The sequence below is a fragment of the Saimiri boliviensis genome, chromosome 10 (assembly GCF_048565385.1).
Source record: "Saimiri boliviensis isolate mSaiBol1 chromosome 10, mSaiBol1.pri, whole genome shotgun sequence".
Taxonomy (NCBI): Eukaryota; Metazoa; Chordata; class Mammalia; order Primates; family Cebidae; genus Saimiri; species Saimiri boliviensis.
In genome coordinates this window covers 47360080-47382689 of record NC_133458.1, presented here as the reverse complement: position 1 = coordinate 47382689, position 22610 = coordinate 47360080, and the positions used below count along the sequence as shown (strand labels likewise).

Below are 22610 nucleotides of genomic sequence, written 5' to 3'. Positions count from 1 at the left end.
CGTGGATGAGAAAGGGATGGGACAAGAGGCGCGAAGAATGGCAGCAAGACAAAAGTTCTGATCAAGCTGCAAAGTTTATTTCAAAATGGGTTCCTTATATAGGGAGGGGAGAGGGTAGAGAGGGGAAAGGGGAAGTAGTTCTGATAGGCTGGGAGACGAGTGTTTAGCTTATGATCAGCTACCCCATTGGTGCAGCCATGCATGTTCTGTGCGTGATCAGGTCCTCCATTGGTGGCCCTGAGGCATGTCTTGCCCGTGATCAGGTCCTCCATTGGTGGCCTTGAGGCATGTCTTGCCCGTGATCAGGTCCTCCATTGGTGGCCCGCCACCACGCCCGGGGCATGCTTTTGGCGGGGAGGGCTGATGCAACCTTTTGTTCCAATAGCATCAGCTTAGCCTGGGTTCCCAACATCTCCTCCCTTTTTCTTTAAAAAAGAGGAGGCGGACCTTAACCAGCTAGGGGAGGTAGAGGCTGTGCTCCTCCTGAGCCTTAATTTTCAGGCTTACAGGTACCTTTTTGGGAGGAGAGGATTTTTCGAGTACCAACCTCTATGCAAGCCAGCTTACCTCTCAGGAGACTCGACAGTAGCCTTAGTAAGGCCTCTCCTTGCAGTGCCTTGCCTTGCACCTAGCGGTGTCCATTACCTTCGTAAAGCATAGTGTCGAGCGGTATGCTGCTCCCGTAGGAGGGGAACCGGCTACAGTCTGCCATATTCTAGATCACGCGTTGCTAGTTGGTGATAGTGGATTTGTATAGGCTTTCCCAGTATGGAATTAAGCTGATCCTTAATTAATGCTGTCACTCGTCTTAGGATCCAGGGGGCAAAGGAAAAGAATAGGATGATAGCGAATAAGGGTCCAAGGAAGGGGAGGAGGTAAGGGAGAAGTCCATTGAGGCCGGTGAGGAAGGGATTGTCTGCAAGTGCCTTGCGTCTTTGTTCGAGGTCTTCTTGTAGATTTTTTATTTTATCTCGGACAATTCCTGACTTGTTGGCATAAAAGCAGCAACGTTCCTGTAGAGCCAAACAGATACCTCCCTGTTCTGCAGTGAGTAGGTCTAAGCCTCTTCTGTTTTGTAGGACTACTTCGGCTAGGGAATCTAGTTGGTCCTGTAAGTCATTGATGGTGCTAGACAAGGCTTGGATGTCGTTAATAAGTTGATGGGAAAGTTTTGTGTAAGATTGAACAGCCACCCCGAGTCCTGCTGTACCGGTAGCGACTGCTGTAGAGACACCCAATCCTACTAGTAGGGGAATCAGTGTAACGGCTCGTTTCTGCCGCCCTGCAATATAGTCAAAGGTAGGGATAGGGACAGGGTCATCACCAGAAATAATGTCTATATCTGGCAAGAGGGCGGCTAACACACATGACCCTGTCCAGTTTGCAGGCAGAGCAGTAAAGGCGAGGTTGTTGCCGCAAACAAAAGCTTGGCCTGGGCCAGGGCAAAGGGCCTCACTGTGGTTGGAACTACTGGAGCAGTTTACAAAGTTGGCAACGCCAACCGGAATATCAAAGCTGTTGTTTTGTGCACCTTTAAAGAAGCAAGGGTATACTTGGGAAGGCATGGGCTGGACTCTAAAGGGTAAGCTGGGGGTGCAATTATTTTGTGAGGCATTAAAACTAGATATATTGACAGGGAAGGCTAGGGGCATGGAGGTACCTTGATTTAAGCATAACCAGCAATTCTGGGCTAGGCTGGGGTTGGAGATATTGAGGGCCTGGTGGGTGGCTGACAGAATATCAAGCATTTGCGCATCAATGTCAGGTCCTCTTGGTTTTGAGCGAGCTAGGGGGTGGTAGGATAACTTAGGGAATTGGCTTTGAATAACAAGCTCTATTTGTTTTTGTACATAAAGCTCTCTCACAGCATCTTGGGGTCCGCCACCGTCGGAGACGTGAATAGGGGCTTGCTGATTCCAACAAACCGATTTTCCAATCGTGCCATCGCATCCGGCCTGGAGGACCCCATGAGGTTGTAGGCCGCTGGTGACAGGATTGGTTTCTGAGGTGCTCATTGTTCTTTGTAGAATGGCAGTAAAATAAGTATTATTGCCTTGAGTACACTGTGAGAAACTAGAATAGCAGGAGGAGTGCATCTGGGATTTAATGTTGTTTGTGCACTCGCTTGGGCACGGGCCTGGGCGGCCATTAATGACCGGTATACTAGGAGGCTTGCGCACACAAAGCCACTTAGGTGAAGATACTCCATTCCAATTGGTGTCATAGGTAAGATAGGCATTTTTGTCCCCACAATCTGTTACCTGAGTGTAAGTTGGGGTGGCGTAATTATTGGTCTGAGTCCCCCCTTTACAGTCACATGGCGCTCCAAAGAGGGCAGTGTAAATGTCTCCGGATGGCTTTCCAATTCCTCCCTTTGTGACTGGGCAGAGGCGTGGGTGCAGTAGGAGGATGAGGATGCAGAGCATTCTTTCTGGAAGAAGAGAAAAAGAGCTCCTCAGGGCGAGCCTTTTGGCCCTGGGGCTGTATTTGGGTTACTTGGCCTGTCACACAAGGGGGCTGTCTGATTATTGATGTGTCTAATTAGTCGCTCAGGGAGCCAGCGGGGGCCATCCTCCTTTTGATCGTATATGCAGGCTGAGCCTCGCCCCCATATGAGGACAGGGTCAGGGCCCTTCCAAACACTGGTGAGAGGGTCACGCCACATAACCGTAGCATGCTGCTGAGAAGTTTGGGGATGCCATAGACGGTCAGCTGCCGAGCGACCTTGACTGTCAAGCTGTAGAAAATTTAGTTGAAATAGGGCATGACTAAGAAGGTTTCTGGGTTGTTGCATAGAAAACCCAAGGGGGGAGCGGGCTAAGCGATTTAGGGCATTTTTTAATGTTTGATGAGCTCGTTCAACTACTCCTTGACCCTGGGGGTTGTACGGTATACCAGTAACATGTTTGATTTGGAGTTTTTGGCAAAAGTCTTGGAAGTTTTTTCCAGTATATCCTGGGCCATTGTCTGTTTTAATGGTGTGCGGTTTTCCTATGGTAGCAAGACAGTGGATAACATGAGAGATAACATTTTTTGATGCTTCACCTGTTTGGGGAGTGGCTAAGATAAAACCACTAAATGTGTCAACAGTAACATGAACAAACCTCTGTTTTCCAAAAGGAGTAAAATGAGTGACATCCATTTGCCAAATGGCATTGGGGACTAAACCACGGGGGTTCACGCCAAGATGGGGTACAGGGGTGGCTACGACACATTGTTTGCAAGCTTTTACAATATCTCTGGCTTGTTCTCTAGTAATTTTATAGAGTAATCGTAGGGTGTGTGCATTGAGGTGATGTAGGGTGTGAGCTTGAGTAGCCTCATGTATTGGGTCACTTATAATGGGGAAAATCTGTGTGGCAGCATCAGCTAAGGCATTGCCTTCAGCCAGGGGTCCTGGAAGATTTAGGTGGGCCCGAAGATGTCCGATAAAGAAAGGGTGTTGTCTGTTTAAAATTAGCTGTTGCAGTTTAGAAAATAAGGGGGTAGCATTGGTTGAGGATTTGATAAAGGGGACTGTCTCCAAAAGAGGGACTGATTGAGCAATATACGCACTGTCAGTGTACAAGTTAAACGGTTGGTGAGCTAGAACTGTGAACACCTGGAGAATAGCATAGAGTTCAACAAGTTGAGCTGACAGGTAGGGGGATTTTATTGAGACGGGTTGATTATCAATAACGTATGCAGCAATTCCGTTTGAGGATCCATCAGTGAAAACTAGCGTGGCTTGAGGAATTGGGGCAGATTTTGTGATCTTGGGGAATATGAACTGGTGAAGCTTGGCAAATTGGATAACAGGGTCACTGGGGTAATGATTGTCTATGTCTCCTGTGAAGGAGGATAATGCAATGGCCCATTCGTCAGAGGTTTGCAGGAGCCAGGTTAATTGGTCCTGGGTGTATGGAATGATTATAGAGTGGGGGTCCCTGCCAAACAGTTGGCGGCCAGTGTACCGACCCTTAATAATTAACATGGCGAGGAGCGAAGGGTAGGTGAGTAAGACCTTTGATGGGGAGGCAGGTAGATGGAGCCAAAGGAGGGGGCTTCCGTATTTAGTAGGGTCTGTACCGTTTGGTTGCCAAAACACCGCGGTGGGTGTATGGGGAGTTGGGAGCAAGAGGAGTACTAGGGGAAGGTTATACGAAATTTGTTGAACACTTTGATTTTGGATGGCCTTGTTGATGAGGGCTAGGGATTGCTTTGCTTCTGGGGTTAGTGCTCGAGCCGATAAAGGATTTGGATCGCCTTTTAGAATATTGTTAAGGGGAACAAGGGCACTGGTGGGCAATTTTAAATAGGGTCGAAGCCACTGAATGTCCCCGAGTAATTTTTGGAAATCGTTAAGGGTTTTTAAGTGATCAGTTTTTAAGCAGACTCGGGGAGTAAATACTTGCTGATGGTGTAACTCAAATCCTAAATAAGAAAATGGCTCAGACACTTGTACCTTGTCTGGAGCAATTTTTAGTCCATATGAGGTAAGACAGGATATAATGTGAGCATAGCAGGCCTTGGCTGCCTCGGCGCTATCACAAGCAAGAAGGATGTCATCCATATAATGGAGGATATAGGCCTCTGGCCACTGGGATCTTACTGGGGCAATGGCGGCAGCAACAAATTTTTGGCACAGTGTGGGACTGTTGGCCATGCCCTGTGGCAGAACCTTCCACTGATAACGAGGCATAGGACTTTGGAAGTTGATTTGAGGGACGCTAAAGGCAAAGTAAGGTCTGTCTTCAGGGTGTAAGGGGATGGTAAAGAAACAATCCTTAAGGTCAATAACAATTTTGTGATAGTTTAGGGGAATGGCTACAGGAGAAGGAAGACCAGGCTGAAGGGCTCCCATGGGGACCATTACCTTATTAACGGCTCTCAGATCTTGTAAAAGGCGCCAGTTACCTGATTTTTTCTTAATGATGAATATAGGAGTATTCCATGGAGAATTTGTGGGCTCAATATGTCCTGCTGCGAGCTGTTCCTGTACTAACGCAATGGCAGCGAGGGTTTTCTCATATGTAAGTGGCCACTGATCAACCCACACAGGGTCTGTAATTTTCCAGGAAATTTTGTCAGCGTGGGGTACAGGAATGTCAATGGCCGCTACGGTAAATTTTGGTGGAATCCTAGGCCTGTTTTGTCTTTTTTGGGGGTAATAGTAATGGGCTGGGTGATTCCTTGATTATTTTTTCCCAACCCTTGGCCGGGGAGATACCCCTGGCTTAGCATTTGGGTCATAACAGTATTGTTAGGACTGCACATAACGAGTTTCATTTGAGAGAGGATGTCCCTTCCCCAGAGATTGACTGGCAGATTGGGGAGGACATAAGGGGTAATGTGACCATTATTGCCTTCAGAGTCCTCCCACTTAAGCATTTGAGCACTTTGTTGGGGGTTGGTGGCCTGGCCAATACCGCGCAGGTGAGTAGCAACGGTTGTTAACGGCCAGTTCCTCGGCCAGTGAGTGTAAGATATAACGGTGGCATCGGCCCCTGTATCAAGAATGCCAGAAAAGAGCTTACCATTTAATTTAAGTTTCAGGGTAGGCCGCTGTTGAGAAATTTGTTGAACCCAGTAGACATCAGAAGACCCAGGGGCACTAGCCCCGCGGTAGGGCTTATGGAAATTGGAGTTAATTTGTTGGAGGGGGAGAATGACTATTTGAGCTAGTCTGGTGCCCTTTGGGATGGTGACTAAATCTTTAGTTGTAGAGAGAATGATATGGATTTCTCCATCAAAATCATTGTCTAATATGCCGGGCAGAACTTGGATCCCTTGGAGGGTAGAGCTGGCTCTGCCTAATATGAGGCCGAATGTCTGGGGTGGTAAGGGTCCATATATTCCAACTGGAAGTATCAGAGGGCTATTTTGGGTGGTTAGTATTGTGTCGGTGGTGGTACAGAGGTCCAGTCCTGCACTGCCCGCTGTTGCTCGCCAGAGGTCTGTGACGTAGCGGCGTGGTTGATTACTGGGAGGGCAGGGGTTGGCTGGCGGTATTGGGGGGTGAACTGTGAAGCCCCGGAGTTCATCCCGGTAGTGGGGCCCTGGGGCTGGCCCCTGTTCAAGTTTCCCTGCCTAATAATGGGTTGTCCATTAATGTCTAATCGAGAACGGCATTCTGAAGCCCAGTGAAATCCTTTTTTGCAGCGAGGACATTTTGTTGTGGGACCTAAATTTTTTATAAGGCTAGCCTGTGGGGCATTAGGTTGAGTTGGGAGTTGAGTAGGTGGTTGTATTTTTTGGGGGCAGTTTCTTGAAAGATGGCCGGGTTGGTGACAATTATAGCAAAGGCGGGCCTGGGCTCCAGGCAGTTGCGCGGGGGCAAGATTTTGGAGGGCAGCTCCTATGGCTAGGCCAACAGCATGGGCAGAGCCAATACCAGAGCAGAGGCGAACATAGTCGCAAAGCTCCTTCTGCCTAAAAGGCCGAATTGCACTTTGGCAAGCGGGGTTAGCGTTTTCATAGGCTAGGTGTTTTACAAAGGAGCTCTCACTTTCCCCGGAGCCAAAAAGGCGATCTGCCGTCTCCTGGAGGCGGCTTACAAAATCACTGTATGACTCATCGGGGCCTTGTCTAATCTTTGCAAGGGAAGTAGTAGCCGCTCCCTTTTGAGGGAGTCGCTTCCAGGCTTTTAGGCCTGCGGACTGAATCTGGGTTAAAAGCCCTGGGGGGAATTGGGCCTGTTTGTCATTGTTCTGATAAGGGCTGGCGCCCAGGAATTTTTTAAGGGTCCATCCTTTGGAGGAGGCCTTACGCGCGTTGCGCTCTGCAAACTGTTTGGAAATATCCTCATACTCAGACTTCCAAAGGATATTGTCCCCTCCGCTCAGCGCAGCACGAGACAAGAAAAACCAATCACTAGGGGTAAGCCATCTTTCACTAAGACTCTCTACAAGGGCCACGGTAAAGGGGGCAGTAGGACCATAGTTAGCAACAGCAGTTTTAATTTTTTCTATGGTCTTTAGATTTAGCCGCTTATAGGAATGGGTGTAGGTAGGCTCGGTGGGCTCTGAGCTTTCCTCCTCCTCATCCTCTGAGTCAGATTCTCCGGAGTCTGCTTCCTCCTCCTCAGGGATGGTGTGCGTGTCAGGGTGAGGAGACGCTCGGCCCGTGGTATTGGAGCTAACCTGTCCCTGACTTCTGGTAACGGGAAAAGCCATAACTCCCGCGGGAGGTAGAAGGGCCAAATCGGACAGTTTTGTGACTAAGGTTTTAACCCCATCAAGAAGAGAAACAGTCTCATCAATGGGACCGGAGGGTTTGGCTAGGGCTACACCGGGCAAGTTTGGGGCCGTGGGGGAACCAGGAACGCCTGAAGTAGGGGCATGCAAAACAGGAGCCGCAACTGCCACTGGGGGCACTGCTGTAGGAACATAGGGCGGTGGCCGGAAAGGTGGCAATGCCGGGGTGTTAGTTAATTGGGGCCAATCAGGGTTGTTATATTGGGCAGCTGCCTCTTCCAGATCTGCTTGATCGGCGGGATCTAGTTGATCATCCTGACTACCCGAGTTATGGAAGGTTTTAGAATTAGCAAGCAAGGGCAAATGTTGGGGCGGAGTATGCGCCCGAGAATGAGGACTTTGAATGGGGGGGTCCGTAAGGGTTGCAAGGTTGGGGTACAGTGAAGACTGCCCTGTATCATCTGAACCAATGTCAATTGCAACCGAGGGGCAGGTAGAAGGGGCCCTAGAGGGAGGGCGAGAGAAGGCCTTTTCAGAGGTGGTAATTGTTACAGGGGCTTGTCTAGATGGAGGTCGGGAGTGGCTAATAAGAATTTTGTGACCCTCCTTGCAGAGGCGTTGAATGTCAGGGGAGTCGCCCTGATTAGTAAGGACGTCCCTTATTAAATTATAATAATTAAAAGTGGTGATCGGAATAGTCTCAGGACCAAAAACACGGTAATAGTCGTTCAGACAATCACCAACACGTCCCCAAACACGGGAGTCAATAGACCCTTCCTGGGGGAACCATGGACATGTTTTAAAAATGAAACTAAAAAAGGAGACAAGGTCTTTCTTGCGAACCCGAATTCTACGCACCTTGAGAGATTCCTTTAACTGACTTATAAAGAGATCATTTTCACTGTGTGAAGATGCTTGTCCCATGATTGGGTCTTACCTGAGTAATGCCGCCGTCGAAATGAGGAACGAACTCCAGGAGTCGGCTCGCGGTCGGGTGGTCCGCGGTGCTCCGTGCGGGGAATCGGTTAATCGGGACGGCCGTGCAGGGAACCGGTTACAGGGGACGGCGGTCCACGGAGGCCGGCATCGAGCCCCACGTCTGGGCGCCACTTGCTCTGTCCCGCAGAGCAACAAACAGGAACCCGAGCAAGCCTGTCGTGGATGAGAAAGGGATGGGACAAGAGGCGCGAAGAATGGCAGCAAGACAAAAGTTCTGATCAAGCTGCAAAGTTTATTTCAAAATGGGTTCCTTATATAGGGAGGGGAGAGGGTAGAGAGGGGAAAGGGGAAGTAGTTCTGATAGGCTGGGAGACGAGTGTTTAGCTTATGATCAGCTACCCCATTGGTGCAGCCATGCATGTTCTGTGCGTGATCAGGTCCTCCATTGGTGGCCCTGAGGCATGTCTTGCCCGTGATCAGGTCCTCCATTGGTGGCCTTGAGGCATGTCTTGCCCGTGATCAGGTCCTCCATTGGTGGCCCGCCACCACGCCCGGGGCATGCTTTTGGCGGGGAGGGCTGATGCAACCTTTTGTTCCAATAGCATCAGCTTAGCCTGGGTTCCCAACACTAGGGATGTCATTCATAATGTGGAACAATTGTACTTACCAACAGCAGTAGCACTATAATTGTTCTAAAAACGTAGCTAATCTTACAAGGCTCAAGGTGTATTAGAAATATCAGAATAGCTAAGTGTCAAAGTTTTAGATATAATATCCTTGAAGTCAGGAGATTGTATCTTATGTATTCTACATTTATCAATGTAGAGAACATGCTCTGACATGGAATATTGGCTAAAATGAGAACTGGTGGGCGTGGTGGCTCATGCCTGTTATTCCAGCCCTTTGGGAGGCCGAGGCAGGTAGATCAGCTGAGGTCAGGAGTTTGAGACCAGCCTGATCAATATGGAGAAACCTCTTTGCTACTAAAAATACAAAATTAGCTGGGCATAGTAGCACATGCCTGTAATCTCAGCTACTCAGGAGGCTGAGACAGGAGAATTGCTTGAGGCAGAGGTTGTGGTGAGCCAAGATCGCACCATTGCACTCCAGCCTGGGCAACAAGAGCAAAATTCCATCTCAAAAAAATAATAAAAGAACTGCAGGACTTTCTTGTTATGACAGACAAGAATCATCTAAACACTCAGCATTTCAACATGGATTTTGGTTAGTAATCTTTCTTAGGTCAGTCTTATCCAGCCAACATATACAATTTGAGGACCTATTACATGCAGAGAACTATTAACTTTAACTTAATTTTAATTTTGTGTAATATTGGAGAGAAATATTACTCCAGGCTCATTTTTTTTTTCTTTGAAGCTTGACTTAAGTAGTGACTTCTTAGGAAATGTTTAAATTGCCAACACTGAGCAGAAACAGAGGCAACACTGAACCGAAAAGCATCAGCTAATACCTTCATGCTCACAACTTGCCTAGGGGCTAAAGCCGAAGAGGAGATTTGGACCTGGTAGCTATGACACTTGGGTGTAGTGTATGAGTTTTGTAGTATAATCCATGATCTACAGAAAAGGTTCTCAAAAGTTTTTGTTTGTTTGTTTCATATGGAGTTTCACTCTTGTTGCCCAGGCAGGAGTGCAAGGGTGCAATCTCTGCTTACCACAACCTCTGCCTCCCGGGTTCAAGTGATTCTCCTGCCTCAGCCTCCTCATGCCCGGCTAATTTTTTTTTTTTTTTTTAGTAGAGACTGTATTTTAGTTTACCCACGTTGGTCAGGCTGGTCTTGAACTCCTGACCTCAGTCTATCTGCCCTCCTCAGCCTCCCAAAGTGCTGGGATTACAGGCGTGAGCCAATGTGCCAGCCAGAAAAAGCTGTTTTAATCATAAAATTGAAGATAGTCTTGGCCACACCTGATCAATTGATAAGACTCCTTAAATACAGTCATAGAATCAGGTCAGTTTCTAAATCATTCTATTGAAAATAGCAGTAAGAATGACATAGATTTTCTGTTTCAGAGTTGCTCAGAAATTGAGCTCAAATGCTCAGAGTCAAAATAAGCATTGTTGCTTCAGTTTGAGTGAGAAATTTCCCAGGCACTCAGTTAAATTGTCCTAGTATAGCCGTGGTTGAGGGATACCATGAAAGCCATTATCTTGACTGGATATTTTTGGCATTTAGCTTGTCCTAGTATAGCTGTGGTTGAGGGATACCATGAAAGCCATTATCTTGACTGGACATTTTTGGCATTTAGCAATTACAATGCCTTATAAATTCTGGGCAGAAAGAAAACCAAACTTCTTTTAAATTAACTCTTCTAGTCTGTAAGCAAATAAAGTGAGTTGCTGGAAGTCTCTCTATTAGATGGGGAGGAGGTTGGAGCTATAACTTTCCTGGAAGTCTGTTATGCAGAGCCATGGCTCACTAGGTCAGCTTTGCCAGTGGTTTGAATTGAGGGAAAAGTTGTGACCACTTAAGAGAAACAATGATGACTTTCACAGAAGATCATCCTCAGACTTTTTTTGGACTTGTTTTCTTCAAAGTATTCAATTATGTTAATAAATATGAGTTGAATTTATTTTACTTTTTTAAAAGTGTACTTTAGGTTCTGGGGAACATGTGCAGATCATGCAGAATCGTTGCACAGGTACATACATGGCAATGTAGTTTGTGCCTCTATCCACCCTTCAGTTATATCTGGCATTTCTGCCTATGTTATCCCTCCCCAACCTCCTCAACCCTCTGCTGTGCCTCCCCTGTCCCCCGCAACAGACCACAGTGTGTAATTCTCCCCTGCCTGTGTCCATGTGTTGTCATTGTTCAAAACCTGCCTATGAGTGAGAACATCCGGTGTATGATTTTCTGTTCTTGTATAGGACAAAAACTCATCAATTTTTATGGCTGTGTAGTATTCCATGGTGTTTATGTGCCACATTTTTCTTGTCCAGTCTATCATTGATGGGCATTCGGGTTGCTTCCAGGTCTTTGCTATTGTAAACAGTGCTACAATGAACATATGTGTGCATGGGTCTTTATAATAGGATGATTTACAATCCTTTGAGCATATACCCAGTAATGGGATTGCTGGGTGAAATGGAATTTTTATTTCTAGGTCCTTGAGGAAGCGCGACACTGTCTTCCGCAATGGTTGAACTGATTTACACTCCCACCCGTGGTATAAAAGTGTTTCTATTTCTCCACATGCTCTCCAGCATGTGTTGTCCCCAGATTTTTAATGATCACCATTCTAACTGGCATGAGGTGGTATCCCAATGTGGTTTTGATTTGAATTTTTCTAATAACCAGTGATGATAAGAATTTTTTTCATATGTTTGTTGGCCTCATAGATGTCTTCTTTTGAAAAGTGTCTGTTCATATCCTTCACCCACTTTTGGATGGGTTTGTTTGTTTTTTTTTCTTGTAAATCTGTTTTAGTTCTTTGTAGATTCTGGATATTAGCCCTCTGTCAGATGGGTAGATTGCAAAACTTTGTTCCCATTCTGTTGGTTGCCGGTTCACTAGTGATTGTTTCTTTTGCTGTGCAGAAGCTCTGGAGTTTAATTGGGTCCCATTTGTCTATTTTGGCTTTTGTTGCCAATGCTTTTTGTGCTTTAATCATGAAGTCCTTGCCTATGCCTATGTCCTGAATGGTATTGCCTAGGTTTTCTCCTAGGGTCTTTAAAGTGTTGGGTTTTATGTTTAAGTCGTTAATCCATCTGGAGTTAATTTAGTGTAAGCTGTCAGAAAGGGGTCCGGTTTCTGCTTTCTGCACATGGCTAGCCAGTTTTCCCAACACCATTTACCAAACAGGGAATCCTTTTCCCATGGCTTGTTTTTGTCAGGTTTATCAAAGATCAGATGGCTGTAGATGTGTGGCATTGCCTCTGAGGCCTCTGTTCTGTTCCATTGGTCTATATCTCTGTTTTGGTACCAGTACCATGCTGTTTGGATTACTGTAGCCTTGCAGTACAGTTTGAAGTCAGATAGCATGATGCTTCCAGCTTTGTTCTTTTTGCTTAGGATTGTTTTGGCTATGCAGGCTCTCTTTTGGTTCCATATGAAGTTTAAGGTGTTTTTTTTCCAGTTCTGTGAAGAAGGTCATTGGTAGCTTGATGGGGATAGCAGTGAATCTATAAATTACTTAGGGCAGTATGGCCATTTTCATGATATAGATTGTTCCTAATACATGGGTAAGAATATATTGAGGAATTTTGTTTCTTGGGTAGAGGTTAAACTGAAATTATATGTTTCAGATTCCTTGTTTGTTTACAGAATCCTACCTTTAGAGAATTTTAATGTATGTAAAATCTAAGCAGAAGAAGGTAAGCACTGTATATATTGAAAGTAGGCCTATTCTGTACTCCATTAAGCTCTGGGAAAAGTCCTGATTTTCAAAGTTATGATGTTTGCCATGTTTATCTTCATTTCAGTGTGTTGTGTTTCTCTTGTAATAGAAGCACAGGAATAAAATCCATAGTTTTCAATATGGAGTGATTTTGACTTATTTTAAATGAATATTTGCTTATAAATATATAAATTTGTTTCTGTTGGCAAATTTTTGTTTCTAAAATAGGAAAATATCTTCTACATCTTACCTATTTATGTAAAGGGGCTAAGATACTCTCACCTATGTTGTCAAAAAGCTCAATTTGAGGTTGTTGCCTGTTTGTTTTAGGAGAATGGAAAAGGAAATATTGATACTGATAACCACTTTATAAGGAAAGGTATTTTGAAAGTTTGATAATTTCTGGATAAATTTCTATCCCAGGGTAGAAAAAAATAAAAATAGCTTATCAAGTAGCTTACCTATTTGAGAAACTTTGTTTTTTAATCTTCAGTTTTTTTTTAACCCGCAGACTTTTTTCTCTAAGATGCTAAATGAATAAAGGAACTGTTAAAGTTAGTGGGAAATAGATTTCCTAAAAATTGTAAAATAATTATTTGAATCAACATTTCTTTCGTGAAGCACAAGAAAAGATTGATGAAGATTAATTTAATAATATAACTTTAGGATTTAATGCTACTAGTATCAGAATTTTTTCTACATTTGCCGCATGTAAAAGCCCTGGTTAGAGTCCTGATTTATGGAAGTGAAGGCAATATGTATTCCATTTCATGTTCTAGAAAACTGTTTAAACTTCTAATATGGCCTTACAGTTGTATAACTCCAGCCAATTATGTACTTTTCAAGAGTATTTTCATAAAGTAGAAAGGTTATCTGTTGCAGTTGTTGAGATCAGGTTAAAACAACAACAACAACAAACACCTATTTTATAGCAAAAGAAAGAAAATGAATTAAATAAGATTTTTTTTTGTATACATTCCAAAACACACAAACAAGATATACTTTTTTTTTTTTTCCCCTGACATTTTCCCTAAAACTTGGCTAAACAATAGGGAGGAGTGATCTTTTCTTTTTCTAAAAGGGAAATAGACACGCTCTTAACTTAATCTTATTTATATGCAGCCTGAGAATGTATTTATTTAACGGGCATCAAAGTCAAATTATAGTTTCTAAAACATTGAACTTTTCTAACTAAGACTGAACAAAAGATCTATTCTTGATCAGCTTTATATAAACATTTGTTTGTTTACCAAGAAGATACTTTTAGTTTTACATTACCATTCTTTTGGCACTTTGTACTTGGTTGAACTAGCTGACTGGTAAGAATTCTCAGGAAGACTAAACTCAATTTAGCATTAGTCTAAGAAAAATTAGAAATATGATACATTGCTTGCATAATGAATCATGTAATAAATTCCTGAGCTCATTGTGAAGGATTCTGAGTTATGGACTAATTTGAATAATCCAGCCCAACTGAGAATTGCTTCACTGTCGTTTGTATATGAAGAAAAGCAGCCCGGTAGTGATGGATCTGTTTTTACTGTCAGTTGAAGTGATTTCTAAATAAAAAGTTAGAAAGAGTTGCTGAGAGCTTAGGATGAAGGATGTTCAGAAATATTTTTCTCTTTGATATTTATTTACTTGTTCTTATTATCCCTGTAGGATTACAAATAATGTACTTCAGGCCAGTCAGCATTAACATTTGTATGTCTTTAGTGCAGATAGAAACGTAGAGTGCCATGGACCCTATACCTATGGATGTGGTAATGGTGGAGACTGCAGAGAAGGGAAAATGTAATGTGAGTGGGATAGAAGTTTGCCAAATAAGATAATGTGCAATATATTCATCAAGGTCATAGGCTTAAATACCTTTAGGAGTGTGTGAGCATCCCCGTGAGTTGAAGAAAACACGCCTCGTTTCAGAAGTCACACCTCCAGAAAGCATTGAATTGTTGCAATGAATGAATCCAGTCTTAGTGTTGCTAAAGTGTGGGATCCACCAATAAATGAATTGTATCCCAGATGAGTGAAGCTCAGCACTCATTTACAGGAAGCAACAAAATATAGACACCCAGAAATGTAACATTGACTAATATGTCCTGCAAAAATATCACTACATATAAAAAATTGATAATAGAAAATTATTGCTCATAATAAGGCGAAAAATCAGTCAATAGAAACAGATTTATAAATGAAATGGGATAAGAAGGAAAAAATTTTAAAACAGCTTTCATAAATGTTTAAAATAAATATAAAATATTACAAATAGAAAGTTGACCAAGGGAATTAATGAAAAATAACACTTTCACTATGGAAGCCAAATAATTTGTTGCCTAATGATGTCACCAAAAATAAAATACGTGAGTTTTGATGTGTGTATTTTTGTGTATGTAGCATGAAATACAGATACAAGCTATCTAAAAAGCAAAAAGTATTATTTTGGACCTCCAGGCTCAGTAATGAAAAATATGCATATACAAATTACCAGATAGAGATGATGTGTTTTTGAATGGGAAACAGAGTTATTTTTTCTTTTTATTTCTTTTTATTTCTTTAACACTTCAGTAGTAGTTGTATGACAAACACATACATAAACACGAAGAGATTTATTCCTTTTTGGATAGACTGAATTCTATTATATGGGATATATTTGTCTGAGTCTTTAAATATAGCATCCTGCCAGACTTACCCAAGTAAAAAAGTTGATCATGAAAAAAGACAGAAGAAAAAGCATTTCATTTTCATTAATTTGCTCTTCTTATAAGGACCATTTGAAAGTTAAAACTTGTTTGTTTGTTTTTTTATTTCAGAAAGACAGAAAGCTGAAGAAATAAGACAAGGATTGTTGGGCTAAATGCTAGAAGCAGGCTCTTGACTTTTACAGCAGCTAAGCTCTTGGGTTCAATGGATAGCTTCTCCAAATTACGCAAGTGACTTTAATTTAGAACAACAGGTGCTGTGCAGATACTGGCAAGAAAGGAAAGCAGATTTAACACTTGCTTTCAGTACTGAACAAAAACTGTCATAGTATATAAATTATTAATTATTTTTTAAATAATCTTGATTCAAAAGATAAGCAAATTCACTTCAGAATAACCAAACCAAGTAGGTTGCATTGCGTTTTGTGAGCACAGTTAAGGTCTGAATTTGGTATGGGCCACTGAAATATTATCAAGTAATTCCACTTTAAGTATTTCCCAGACTGAATTCCAACCGTCTTACCCTATTTTGTGGAGTTGTGCAACTTGCCTGGTTCTCACCCTTAATGTTCAAATTCTCTGGGCTTGTGGGAGAGCTTGATTTTTAAGTTTGTTTTGTTCTGGTTTTTGGTTTGCTAATAGTATGGTTTCTTTCATTTTCTCCATGAAGATTTTTCACTGATTCTAGTTCTAATAGGTTTTATAAGGTAGAGCAATTCTTCTTTGAGTCATGAAAACACTTCCTTACTAAATGTTACATAGAAAACCTGTGGGTAAAGAGGGGAAACATTTAGCTGCCTCCAAAAAGCCTCCCTATCCCAAGTCTCTGAGGAAAGTCCATGGACCTTCATTGGTAAAATAGAATAGATATTATTTCTATCTCCATAGCATGTTTGTTAGGAGGATTATAATAAAACGAGCCTTTTTAAATGTTTATCCTATGATAAAAATGTATCCTGACCTTTGATTTTAAGTAGGTTGTGATTGTTGTCTTCCTAATGTATTTTAGAAATAGAAAATGAAGCTAAGCTAGGCTTAGCTTTTCTAGATGAAACAGGATACTATATGAAGGAAAAATGTGTTCTTGAGGTGGCTAGAGAGACAGACCAGCTCAGTTTCCCACTGATCAGAAGGAAAATACCTTTCCCTTTACACATGTGTGAATTCATGGATGAATGTCTGAATATTTCAGAACAGTTTCAGGCTTAACCAATTATTTTGAAGATAGTACAAAGAGTTCCTGTACACCCTACACCAACTATTGTCCGTTGTTAAAATCTCAGTTTGGTACATTTATTACAATAAATCAATATTGATACCTTATTTACTTAAGTATATAAATTATTCCAATTTCTTTACCTTTTACTTAACATCGTTTTATTTTTTTTGCTATTCTAAGATCCTGTCTAGAATATTACATTATATTTTTCATCATGTTTCGTAGACACCTCTTGACTGTGACAATTTTCTCAGATTTTCTTGGTTTTTGAGGATCTTGACTGCTTTGAAAAATATTGGTACGGTAATTTTCAGAATGTACTTCACTGTGGTTTTTCTGCTGGTCTTTTATGACCACATTGGTATACTGTGTTTCTGAGAGGAAGACCACAGAGGTGAAGTGCCATTTTCATCACATTATATCAAGGATATAGACTATCAGCATGATTTATTACTCTGGATGCTAACCTTGATCACCTGACTTGATACAGTGTTTGTCAGATTTGCTTACTGTAAAGTGACTCTTTTTGCTTCCTTTTTATTCTCTGCCTTTTGGGAACAAAGTCCACACCTAAGGAGTAGGAAGTTATGCCCTACTTCCTTAAGGACAGAGTATCTGTTAATAATTTGTGATTCTTATGGATGGGAGATTGGTGATTGGTTTATTTTCTCCTATTTATTCAATCATTTATATACTTTAGGTTATAGGTCCTACTATTTCATTTACTTTTGCTCATTTTTTTCAGCTTTGGCCATTTGGAGTTCTTTGATTTGGTCTAAAATGCTCCAGGCTCATCTTCTGTATTTCTTGCCCCAGTCCTAGTATCAGCCATTTCTCCAAGGAGCTCTGGCTCCTTTAATCAGAATGGTCTTAGAAACCAAGATCTTGTGCGAAGCGTATTCATTGCTATTGATGTGCCATTGTTTCTAGGTGCTTGAAATATATGCATATATACTAATCTATGGATATTCATTTACATGTAAAATATATAAATATTTCTACATGTAGCCATCTATTCATACTGTATTAAGCTAAACATGACTTCATACTGATGTCTTCAACTTTAACTTAACTCATTATCACATGGGTTATATTAGCCTTCTTCACCATTGCATTAGTTTCTTATTGCTACTGTAAAAAATGACCACAAATTTTGTGGCTTAAAGCAACACAAATTCACCAATAGTTCTGTGGGTCCCAAATAGGGCAGTCTCTTAGGCTAAAATCAAATGTCAGTATGGCTGCTGTGGTTTTTTTTGAAGGACCTATAGGAGAATCTATTTCCTTGCTTTTTCCAGCTTCTGTAGGCTACATTTGAATGTTTATAGCAGCTCTATTATTATTATTACTACTAGTTTGAGACAGTTTTGTTCTTGTTGCCCAGGCTGGAGTGCCATGGCGTGTTCTCTGCTCTCTGCAACCTCCACCTCCTAGATTCAAGTGATTTTCCTGCCTCAGCCTCCCGAGTAGCTGTGATTACAGGCACACACCACCACACTGGCTAATTTTTTTGTATTTTTAGTGGTAATGGGGTTTTACCATGTTTGCCAGGCTGGTCTTGAACTCCTGACCTCAGGCGAATCACCCTCCTTGGCCTCCTATAGTACTGAGATTACAGGCATGAGCCACCACACCAGACCTAACAGCTTTATTACAATCACCTCAAACTATAAGCTCATATAAACATTTGAATGTAGGACGTTATTTTTTAAATTGATTGGGTAAATACCTAGGAGCACAATTGCTGGATTATAAATAAAGATTATGTTTAATTTTTTAAAAATCCAACAAACTGTTATCTTAAGTAGTTGTATCATTTTGCATGACCACTAACTACAAATCAGCATTTCTCTTTCTCTGTATACTCACTAGCAGTTGATACTGTCAGTTTTTAAAATTTTTGTTATTCTGACATGTGCAAACTTTTATTGTTTTAATTTATAATTTGTTAATGATAAATACTGTTGAACACATTTTATATGCTTATTTGATATCTCTGTGTGTGTGTGTGTGTGTGTGTGTTTGTGTGTGTGTGTGTGTGTGTGTGTATATATATATATATATATATATATATATATATATAAAATTATACTTAAAGTTTTTGGGTACATGTGCAGAATGTACAGGTTTGTTACATAGGTATACACATGCCATGGTGGTTTACTGCATCCATCACCCTGTCATCTACATTAAGTATTTCTTCTAATGCTCCCTATCCCCCTATTCCCCGACCTCCCCTATCCCCCCACCTCCTCTTATCCCTCCCTTAGCTCCCCACCTCGAGACAGGCCCCGGTGTGTGATGTTCCCCTCCCTGTGTCTATGTGTTCTCATTGTTCAACACCCACCTATGAGTGACAAAATGTAGTGTTTGGTTTTCTGTTCTTGTGTCAGTGTGCTGAGAACAATGGTTTCCAGCTTTATGTCCCTGCAAAGTACATGAACTCATCCATTTTTATGGCTGTGTAGTATTCCATGGTATATATGTGAGACACATTTCCTTTATCCAGTCTATCATTGGTGGCCATTTGGGTTGGTTCCAAGTCTTTGCTATTGTGAACAGTGCTGCAGTAAACAAACGTGTGCTTGTGCCATTATAATAGAATGATTTATAATCCTTTGGGCATATACCCACAAATGGGATTGATGGATCAAATGGTATTTCAATTACTAGATCTTAGAGGAATTGCCACACTGTCTTCCATAATGGTTGAACTAATGTACACTCCCACCAACAGTGTAAAAGTGTCCCTATTTCTGCACATCCTCTCCAGCATCTGTTGTCCCCAGATATTTTAATGATCACCATTCTAACTGGCAGAAATAGGAATACTTTTACACTGTTGGTGGGAGTGTACATTAGTTCAACCATTGTGGACCTCCTGCAGAATACTGATTCTTCTCATTAGCACATAGTACATTCTTCAAGATAGACCATATGTTAGGCTATAAAACATGTCTGAACAAATTCAAAAAAGTCAACATGGTATCAAACACATTTTCTGAGCACAATAGAGTAAAACTAGAAATTAATAACAAATGCACTTTGGAAACTGTAAAAACACATTTTAACAACATGTACCTAAATGATTACTAGAGCATTGACAAAATTGAGAAGTAATTTTAAAAATTTCTTAAAATAGAAACACAACATACTAAAACCTCATAGATAAGTGGTATTAAAAAGGAGGTGTATAGCAATAAATACCTATATTAAAATGTAGAAAAACATCATAGAAATAATGATATACTTTAAGAAAGTAGGAAAGCAAGAATGAACCAAAAGTAGTAGTTTAAAATTAGTAGTATAAAAGAAATAATAAAGATCAGAATATAAATAAATTTGAAACCAAATATGTAAAAAAAAAATAGAACAAAGTTATTTTTAAAAAGATAAACAAAATTGGCAAATCTTTAGCTAGAGTAAGGGAACAAAAGAGAAAAGACACAAAATTAGAGACCTTACAACCCATACCACAGAAATACAAAGGATCATTAGAGACTATTATGAACAACTGTATGCCAATAAATTGCAGAACGTAGAAGAAATGTATAAATTCCAGGAGGTAAACAATCTCCCAAGACTGAATCATGAGAAAGTAGAAAACCAAAAAGACCAATAGTAAGAAACAAGTCAAAGCAGTAATAAGTCTCCCATCAAAGAAAAGTCCATGACCTCATGGAATTATTGGTGAATTTTACTAATCACATTAAGATGAATTAACCCTAATGCTACTCAAATTATTTCAAAAATGTAAAGAGGACAGAAGACTTCCAGATTTATTCTAGGAGTCTGGCACTACCCTGATAACAAAACCAGACAAAGATATACATGCAAAAAGAAAACTGCAGGCCAGTATTCTGAAAGAACATGGATACAAACATTTTTAACAAAATATTAGCAAACAGAATACAAGGGCACATTAAAAAGACAATTCACTATGTTGGAGTTGGATTCATCCCAGGGGTGTAAGAACAGCTAAACAAATGCAAATTAGTAAATGTGAAACATCACATAGGCAGAATCAAAGAAGTACATCATATGACCATTTTAATATGAGGTGAAAAAGCATTTGATAAAATTCAACATCTCTTCATGAGAAAGCCCTCAACAAATTGCATATAGAAATAACATAACACAACAAGATGCAGGATACATATGATAAGCCTCCAACTAATACCCTATTTATCAGGGGAAAATTGAAAGCCATTATACTAAGATCTGGAACAAAATAAGAATGCCAGTTTCCCCACTTTAATTCAACATAGTATTAGATATCCCCACCAGAGCAATTAGGTCATACAAAGAAATAACCGATATCTAAATTGAAAAAGAAGTCACATTATTCCTGTTTTCAGACAACATACTCTTATATTTACAGCAACTTAAAGACTCTATCAGAAAATTTTGAAATGAGGTTGGGCACAGTGGCTCATGCCTATAATCCCAGCACTTTGGGAGCCTGAGGCAAGTGGATTGCCTGAGGTCAGGAGCTCAAGACCAGCCTGACCAATACAGCAAAATCCATCTCTATTAAATAATACAAAAATGACCTGGGCATTGCACCTGTAATCCCAGCTACTCGGGAGGCTGAGGCAGGGAGAACTGCTTTAACCCGGGAGGTGGAAGTTGCAGTGAGCTGAGATCACAACGCTGCACTCCAGCCTGAGTAACAGAGTGAGACTCTGTCTCAAAAACAAAAACAAAAATGAATAATTATGAGATGAAAAACAAATTTAGTAACATTACACAATACAAGTTAACATAAAAAATTTAGGTGTTTCTACATGGTAACAACACTAATCAATCTGTAAAATCAAGAAAGCAATCTTAAGTTAAGCACAAAAAACTCCTAGTGATCAATGTAAAAAAGAAGTGATAGACCTATATAGGAAAAACTATAAAACCCTGATTAAAGAATTGAAAGATGATTCAAAAAGTGAAATGATACCTCATGCACATGGGCTGGAAGATTTATTTAATATTGTTAAGATGTCTTCACTTTCCAAACTTGTCTAAAGCTACAATGGAATCTTTATGAAAATATCAGAGACATTCTCCACAGAAATAGAATAGCCAATCTTAAAATTTAGACAAAACCCCAAAGATGCCAAAAAGCTAAAGCAATCCTTAGCAAAAATAATGAAGCTAGAGGTATCCCACTACCTGATTTCAAATTGTACTGCAGAGCTATAGTGATCAAAACAGGCTGGTACTGCCCCAAAATAGACAGCAATGGAATAGAATGGAGAATCCAGAAATAAATTCATATACTTGCAGTCAATTCACTTCTGACAAAGATGACAAGAACACATATTGGGGAAAGGCCAGATTTTAAAATAAATGGTGTTAAGACTGGATATCCATATGCAGAAGAATTAAATTAGATCCCTTTCTTTCAGAATAGATAAAAATTGACTCAAAATAGATTATAGACTTAAATAGAAATCTGTATAAATAAAACTATGAAACTACTAGAAGAAAACCTTGGGGAAACACAAAGGACATTGGTCTGGGAAAAGATTTTTTTTGGGTAAGACCTTGAAAGTACAGTCAATGAAAACAAAAACAGGCAAATTGGATCACACCCAGGTAAAGAGCTTCTGCACAGAAAAGGAAGCCATTAGCAAAGTACAGAGACAACCTATGGATAGGGAGAAAATATTTGTGAGTTATCCATATAAGGGATTAATAACAAGAACATATAAAGAACTCAAACAATAGCAAAAAACAAAACAAGTAATACAAATTTTAAAATTGGATAAAGATATGCATAGATATTTCTCAAGAGAGAACATACAAATGGCCAACAGGCACATGAAAAAATGCTTAACATCACTAATAAGGGAAATCAAAAAAACACAATGAAATTTTGTCTCACCCACTTAGAATAATTTTTATTAAAAAGATGAAAAATAACAAATGCTGATGAAGATGTAGAGAGAGGGGAATACTTGTACACTGTTGATAGGAATGTAAAGTAGTACAGCCACTGTAGAAAATAGTATGGAATTTCCACAAAAAGTAAAAATACGACTACTGTACATATCCAGGTCTCTCTGCTGAGTATTTTTCCGAAGGAAAGGTAATCAGTATATCCAAGAGTTAGCTACACTCCCACATTTATTGCCGCATTATCCACAATAGCCAAGTATGAATTTAACCTAAATATTCATCAGTGGATAAATGCATAAGGAAAAGATGGTATAAATACACAACA

General features: G+C 40.7%; 1 protein-coding gene across 1 annotated transcript; it reads right to left on the bottom strand.

Moving 5' to 3' along the window:
- Positions 1–523: 523 nt before the first annotated feature.
- LOC141580068 (syncytin-1-like) lies at positions 524–8300 on the bottom strand. Its single transcript, XM_074379222.1, has 2 exons — positions 8113–8300; positions 524–2431 (listed from the first exon to the last, which is right to left on the bottom strand). The coding sequence occupies exon 2, from the start codon at positions 2424–2426 to the stop codon at positions 699–701; it is 1728 nt and encodes a 575-aa protein (XP_074235323.1). The 5' UTR covers positions 2427–2431; positions 8113–8300; the 3' UTR covers positions 524–698.
- Between the last annotated feature and the right edge of the window lie 14310 nt (positions 8301–22610).

What these genes read in the sequence shown, in the direction of transcription:
- LOC141580068 (XM_074379222.1), bottom strand. Translation starts at nt 2,426, where the DNA reads ATGCTCTGCATCCTCATCCTCCTACTGCACCCACGCCTCTGCCCAGTC.